The 7,706-nt window shown below is 42.4% G+C and overlaps 1 protein-coding gene across 2 annotated transcripts; it reads left to right on the top strand.

Annotated features, from left to right (window-relative positions):
- The first annotated feature begins 526 nt into the window (after positions 1-526).
- mibp (muscle-specific beta 1 integrin binding protein) lies at positions 527-5,989 on the top strand. 2 transcript variants are annotated; one of them, XM_088907827.1, is made up of 9 exons: positions 527-724; positions 2,157-2,247; positions 3,301-3,349; positions 3,541-3,715; positions 4,539-4,610; positions 4,783-4,889; positions 5,082-5,167; positions 5,251-5,286; positions 5,827-5,989. In XM_088907827.1, exons 1-7 carry the CDS (start codon positions 699-701, stop codon positions 5,165-5,167), a joined length of 606 nt encoding a protein of 201 aa, XP_088763953.1. In that variant the 5' UTR covers positions 527-698; the 3' UTR covers positions 5,251-5,286; positions 5,827-5,989. The 2 variants fall into 2 exon arrangements, with proteins under 2 accessions (XP_088763953.1, XP_088763954.1); XM_088907828.1 differs by lacking the exons at positions 527-724; positions 3,301-3,349; positions 5,827-5,989 and having other exon boundaries at positions 2,156-2,247; positions 5,251-5,653.
- The last annotated feature ends 1,717 nt before the right edge of the window (positions 5,990-7,706 follow it).

Raw genomic sequence — 7,706 nt, 5'->3', positions numbered from 1 at the left:
GTACTTTTAGGTGGAGAAAACAATTTGTGTATGTAATATATATCCCAATACCTACACTACAGTCTGCTACATCATAAAGGTTTCACAGTGACAGAAAGCAGTGCTTGAAAAAACAAAGCTCTAAAAAAGTCTATTTTTTCAAACAGAGAACGGAAAAAAAAACTCCCCAAAAAATGGGCCCCTCAAGTGACGTTTCTACGTTTCTGTAAATTTTCCTATTATCCAAATCCTACTGCTATTTTGGGGGTTTCTGATCGATCAGGTGGGGGCTCTGGCTGAGTCTGTGCGCGCTCTTGACAGACGGGGGACAACAGGTGTGCGCGCTGTGGGCCTCTTGCCAGCATGCAAATTAGGGCCGGCGGCGCCTGCGCTGATTGGACCGGCCTTCCGCTCGGAGGGCCGGGATTGGCTGCGGTTAAAAAGGACACGCGGAGGAGAAGAGCGGCGCGTCAGAGCACGAGGGGAGGTGGCGTGATGACGTAGGGGCTGGGAAGGTTTAAATGGGAAGAGGCCGGGCCAGTTCATCAATGAAATAGTAAAGAGAGGAGGGTACTCTGGAAGACGAGAAAAAGGGGTGGGAAAAAAAAAGGGAGCAAACAACTTCAAAACTTAGTTCTCTGTTTGTAAATCCTGAGGTTCATTTTCCTTCCATTTTCACTGACCTGTTTAACAAGACCAAGATCGAGTTAATCGACGAAATGAAATACATTATAGGCATTGGCGGGTAAGTACAACCATTTCTTCATTTGAAAGAGAACTGTTATTAACATAGCTACCTTAAACAAAAAAAAATACGGATCAGGCCAGCTTTTCTAATTGGCTTGTCCAGGGCAGGGCGAAACATTCTACTTTTTACTTCTTAAATAAACCTCTGTATAGTACAGGAGTATCTGTCGAGGAAGGCGGTCCTAGTAACATACTATAAAATACACCGGTAAGCTTTCTGACTCCTAGACGGGAATGGCGCCTTAATTTAAACACCCTTTTAAGAAGTAAATGTTAAATTAAGATTTAATGGTTTACGTTTTTGTGAGGTGTAGTTAACTTATTGTATCTGCAGTTTTCAGAGATAAGAGGTGGGGAGCAGGGGGTCTGGTAAAATATTTCTTACTTCTCGGAGTATAAAGCAAAAAAAAACTTCTTATAATGATTTATTCTAATAATATTATTATAATTAATAATAACGCTGGTAGCTGCTCTCCTGTGCTGCGGGGCGCGTGGCCTCCCTGTGTGGCACGTAGACACGGCTCTGCGCGTGCTTCCAGGAGCGGTTCGAGCGGGAGATTTAAACTGCAGCGCGCGCTCCGCCGCCCTGAAGTGGAGGGAGACCGACAGTCGCCGGGCTCAACCGAAAAGAATTTAAAAAATAAACCGTTTCAGCGTTAAGGAGTATGTTCGTTTAATCAATTACGATATATATTTTTTTTTCCCCATTTGAACGTTGTCCTTTTTTGCTCTTGTGCATAATAGGGTTGTGGTCTCATTAAAAATGACGTAGTATAGCTAAAAAATCTAATTTACTTGGATGTGGCGAAGATTTTCTTTTTTTACATGGCTAGAGATTGCGCAGGATTATTCCCCACCATTTTAAGGCGTTTTGATGTTTTTCGAGAGTAGTATTAGTGTCCAGGGCGGGAAACCTGAATATGGAATTTCTTTGTGCCGATATCGCCATGTCCTCCCAATGAAAGTTCATCTTTAGTAAATGTTACGACGATTTTGCGACTTTTTGTGTTGCATCAGGCAATATAACAATCGGTATTATAATAAGATGAGGATTAATTAATGCGAGACGTTACAATCTATACGCCACGCAATCATGAGATTTAAAATGAATAGTCCCGTTATGAAGTTTCAATATGGTAATACGCTACAGAATACCGATGCGTATGCAATATATGATCATGACTAATTCTACAAATACTATATAAGTTCAGTTTTATGTTGAGTTGTAATGGTGCGATAAAACACTTTCCCCAACGACAGGCTGTCTAGGGAATTGCGCCAAAACTGCCCCCTCCCCCATTGCCTTCTTGCTACAGATGGTATAAACTCGGCTTTTCCAGCCGCTTGTAAGAACTACGGGTCGCTTTCTTTGTGCTGTGTGCAACCCTGTACTAATTCTCTTCTGCTATGTGCTTAAAATTCCTATTTAGCGTGACCAATGGTGGGAAAACCACTTTGACGAATAAGCTTATCAAAGCACTGCCAAACTGTTGCGTGGTACATCAAGATGACTTTTTCAAGGTAAGTATTCAGTTACAGATTTTAAAAACAAGTGTTCAGGTTGACGATATGAAAATTTGTCAAATGTCATGTTTTTTAACTTATGCAGCAACGTCTGTTTTTTTTGTGAATTGTGTAACTTTAAAAGGCTGTTTAAGAGTATGGGGTCTGTTTGCTGGAATGGAAGGGGGAACATTCAGTTGCTTTTCTAGGTGAATTTGGTAGTATCCTGAAGCAAAGTTACTGCCACCATGTTTAACTGTCTTCTAAATGAAGATGTTTACAAGTCACGCAAAAAAATCATGCACTTGTAGCAAATAACTTGGCATTTCTTTTGCATGCTTGGGTCAGAATCGCTTGTACATCTGATATGAGCTCGGTATTCTATGGCTGAATGACGCATTGTGAGCTAGCGATTGCAAAAGAAGTGCGGATTAGTTTTCAGCCATCGCACTGGTGGTCATGGTATAGCGTTTCCACAACCAATCCTTTTTTTAAAAAGCATTCATATCAATGAACATGTGCACTTCTCTTGCTAATCTATAGCATTTCTAACCTCGGCCAATAACATTAAAAGCTCTGTGGACTAAACTCTTCCTTGCATGTGAATGTGCCACTTCACGTAAAACTGTTTCAGGCTCCTGTAGAACCTGAAGATTTTCAGACTGAAGCACCTGGGGGTTTGAGTATAGGCTTAGCAGCTAAGCCATAAACCTGCCTGTGCACAATTTAGTGGGTACATGTTGTATTCATGCAAGCTTTTTTTCCTGCAGTCTTAAGTGCCTCAGTGGGGGGGGGGGGGGGGGGGGTAATTTTGCTTCCAGTTGGATGATTGCCTGTGAATGCAGTGCTGCTGCTTCCATCTTGCAAAGATCCTGTGTGATTCTTGGACTGTCTATACAGAACCCCCGGGTGCCTACATAGTAATCTCTCCCCCTTGTACTCCTGTGACTGCGTAGTCCCTATAGTTGCCTTCTGTGTGCGTCTGGCTTCTAGAGTTCAGGATGTAATCAGATCTGCCCGATGGCTCACCCTGAGTTTGCAGCATTGTTTTATTGGTCACTGTTATTTCAGCCACAAGATCAGATAGAAGTCGGGGAGGACGGCTTTAGACAGTGGGATGGTAAGATTGGTTTTTGCTGTAGGAAACCAATAAAGCTTTTATATAGAAATTTAACTTTTTTAAAGTAAACCAAATTACATTGTACATTTTAATGGTAGAATCTGATCTTCATATTTCTTAAATTGGTTTGTTTCCCTTGAGTAACATTCTTCTCTGTATTCCCCCCCCCCCTCTGTCCCCTTTGTCCGTAGTGATCACAGCCCTTGACATGGAGGCCATGACGAGCACCGTCAAGGCGTGGAGCGAGAACCCGGTGAAGTTCGCCCGCTCTCATGGGGTGAGTGTGACCCCTGTGGCGGAGGAGTCGGATCCTGACAAGGAGGTCCACATCCTGATCGTGGAAGGCTTCCTTCTCTACAACTACAGGTGAGCTCGTGCACAGGTTATGCCACCGGGATCTGCGTTGTGGGGAAGCTGGAGCTCCTTTGTTGTGCTGTCAGAGTGGCCCATTTCTCAAAACGTGGCCAACAGGCTAGATAGGCCTGAATGGCGTCCTCCCATTTGGCAATAAGTATCTTATTGATCGAAGGTTTTCCTACTGCCCTTTCTTGAAGGTATTGGCATCAGTATGGCTGGGTGGCTTGTTCCCATCCTACACAAAGTGTGGGGTTTGGAGAGCCTCTGTCTCCAAGTATAGCTATAGAGATACACTGATGTTGTAGGGGAATCGTCTTATCCTAGTTAAAATGAGATTGTGATCCTTCTACATTGGCAGGTAGTTACTTAAGGAATCACAAGAGATGCCAATAGTGAATGGCTAAGGTAAGCAAGGTCTAAGCTGTGAGTAGACTGAAGTGTGGGGACCCCCGAGCAGTGATGCACAGGGCTTGAGATAAGCAGGGTGTTGCCACTAGAGGTTGTGCTGGTTTGCTTTGACCTGACTGGGGTCACAGAAGGTTACCATGATGTTCTCCAGCTGTCTTATCTGGGCTCTGTTTGTCACCGTGGCAGATGGTGAAAGATCCCACTGCTTCTCTGATGTAATATTCTGAGCTCTACGTATTCAACAGGGGAACCAAAGAGGTGGAGATTTTTTTTTTGAGTTGAGAGAAAACTGCTTAAGGTTGTACATTACTCCATTAATCCCTCTTCCTAAATTAGGCAAGTCCGAATGTGCAATTTTGAAATATTGCAATATTGTGATTCTGTGTAGATGTCTTGGAATGACTTTTTTTTTTTTCCCCTGCAGGCCTTTGCTTGATGTATATGACAAGCGTTACTACATTGCCATTCCATATGAAGAGTGCAAGAGGAGGAGAAGGTAGGCTGTGCTTCTATGCCTATATTCACCTCTTAAAATAAACTGCTGTTTGCCCTTCTGGCTACTGTATTTCTGCCCTGTGGAATCTTTAGTTTCCTTTGAGTCAAAGGAACACCGTTTTGAGTGTTTCAAGAGCTAGCAAGAGGATTAAGGGCTTCTCTTTATTTTTCAGCACACGGAAATACACTGTTCCCGACCCCCCTGGTCTGTTTGATGGCCACGTATGGCCCATGTACTTGAAGCACAGGAAAGAAATGGAGGCTAAAAACGTGGATGTTGGTAGGTGGCGACTTTACATTGGACTTGGGTGGGTGTGCAGTAAAACCAATTGAGGAACTTTCAGCATAATTGCTTGCCTACAAATCTTGGCATAGACCAAATGATGAATCCTAGGCCTTATGCATTCACTGTGCAATTAGTACAGATAAACTTTTGGAACATTTCGGGTATTCAGTCATCTTTTTATTACAGCATATCTTGATGGTTTGAAGTCCAAAGATGAGATCTATAACCAGGTGTATGAAGACATCCAGAACACGCTGCTAAATCGTTTATAGGTAAGGAGCTGTAACCTTTTAGCTTATTTTAAGATCCTGTGAAATGTGATTGAGTCATTGACGCTTTCCTTTTCTCTTTTCAGCGGAGACTGCAGCTCTGAAGACCCATGTACAGAATTGTAAATAGAATCATCATCATTAGAATAGTATTCAGGCTGTTAATCCTTTTTTAAGTTTTTTTTTGATTACCTGTGGAAGATTTTGTAAATAGGATGAAGGAACTTTAACTTATTTTAAGAAGTTGATGGCAATTTTATTTTTGGTATTTTATACTGTTCTGTATAAGGTAGTGATCGAATCCATTTTAAAAACCTGTTGCTTACATTTCTTGCCATAAGATGTGTGCCAAGGTAACATGCAGCCCAGCTGAGGTGCAAAATGTTTTCTTCAGAACCTGGCTAATGTATTGATCTATAGGTCCTGCGATGTGAGCCATCCTCTGTTTAAACGGGTTTGTCAGTACATTTAAAAACTTTCATAACCAGATTTGTGTCCTGGTCTTGAATTTTAATACACATGGTCACCAATAGCTAAATGCACATCTGAGTGGTTAAGCACCTTAACACCACCTTTTATAAGTGGTCTCCTTAAAGTAAAATAGTGATGCTTCACCCTCAAATAAAACCATCTTCCATAATAGGTTATTTTTTTTCCTTTAGGATCTGAAAGGGTCTTGCAGTGGCATCTTGCCAAATTGTGACCTTAACACTGCAAAGTCAGCTTGGATAATCTTAAATGGCAACTCTCACCTGAAGAAGGCTCCACAGCTGAAACGTTGTTTTTTTTCTTCTCTTTTCAGCATAGAATAAACCTGTTACTTGTTCCTTTTGTGTTTTAAATGGCACTTTGTTTGTTGCTATAATACTAGGACTGTTGGCTTGGAGTCCTGTTCTTTAGCCAAATGCTTATGTTGGCAAAGAGACTAAGGATACTCATATTTCAAACAGTTGGTCTTTGGAGCATATAACTTGTATCCCAAGAAAAGTAAATGCCAACTTCTAAAGAGAGGCTACTAACCATTATCAGTTCAAGCTGGTGTATACAATAGTCTAATTGCCTTCTAGATGGAGGGGAAAAGCCTCCTATTCCAGGTGTCTTTGAGGTTACAATGCAATTCAATCTTGCTGTACTGTAAAAGGAAATGTAGGTTGGCAATTTTGTTTTAAAATTGCTTTGTAGTTCATACACTGTTCATTGCAGGCAGTACAATGGTTTCGATTCTCTAGCAATAGCCTCTGGCCAGTGAGGGTGTAAAACCCCTCCTCTCTGCCCTCACAAGTCCTTCACTATTTACATTCATTATTTCCATAACAGTACATAGAGTGGGAGACCTTTACGCCCTGTTGTGCCTATTTGCTGCTTAAAGTGCGATTGTTCACAGGAGCTGTTCCAGGCAGGATGGTTTGTTGTCACAAGTCTTCAGTCTTTTATGGAGGCTTGCAGTTCTTTCCATATCTCCCTCACAGAGACCCCCCCCCCCCCCCCTGCAGGGGTCTCTTCATCACTCAGGCCTGCAGTGTTTTATCTTCCTCCATGTTGTGTAGGATAAGGGAATTTGTTCCCAAGTCCCTCCTGGTAAAGAACCAGTAGCCAGATAGTTACTGTCCTTTTGTCCACTCTGGTTAATGACCCCACCACCACCATTAGACTGGGAGGTCAGCACTGTGTTCTCTCCCAGAAGCTGGACTATGGGGATCCAGTCTCTCCCTTACTGATTGGGTGAAATCACCCCCAAAGCACATGTTGTGGTGTCCGCTGACCATGAGTCCCACAGACAGTGTATCTGAGGGTGGGGTTGTTTGTTTAAGGGGGGAGGATTGGAAGAGTTCAATTTACTGTTTTTAAAAGCTCATAAATTAAAAAAAAAAGCCAGATTGAATTTATTTTTTGGATACCATGACACAACTGCATTATACTTGGGCTTGGTCCATTTTCCAGCTTTGGTTTTAAGGCTGAGGTCCCTGCTGGTATTGCAAATAGATCAAGCAGCCTGACCTACAGTTGTGGATTCCCCTCCACAAATGTGTTCTTCAGTGCAGATTAATTTCACTCCAGGGTATAAATATTTACTCGGGTAGCATTTGGAGCAAGAAGCTGTTCTCTGTGTTACTGGGCTCAGAGCAACCCAAGGTTTGTGTGTGTGGTGTTGCAGGCAGTGAGGTGCATTGTGCCTGCCAGCTTTCTTGCACATTATTTCAATCTGCGCTTGTTTTGTAATTCATGTTGAATGCAAAGCTTATACCTCACCGGCCAGAGTTCCTCGCCAGACCCTGTCCACCTGCATAGGAGAGAATTAGTCTAAATTGGCTAAGGTGCACGCACCTGAATGGAAACAAGTGCTTTGAGCAGAGAGAGTTGTCACTTTAGTGGCGATGTGGATGAGATGCATAAAGGTGAAAACAACAGAGAACATAAATGCTCAGTGTAGCTGGACTGAAATAACACAAGATGCGTTTGCTTGAAAATAAGACCATGTATTCTGTTGTTTTGTTTCACATCTGCTTCCATGAGTTTTCCAGTCAGCATTAAACCACTCAAT

The sequence above is a fragment of the Atractosteus spatula genome, chromosome 28, assembly GCF_055471065.1.
Source record: "Atractosteus spatula isolate fAtrSpa1 chromosome 28, fAtrSpa1.hap1, whole genome shotgun sequence".
NCBI classification, from domain to species: domain Eukaryota; kingdom Metazoa; phylum Chordata; class Actinopteri; order Semionotiformes; family Lepisosteidae; genus Atractosteus; species Atractosteus spatula.
This window is presented reverse-complemented; position numbering and strand designations above follow the sequence as displayed.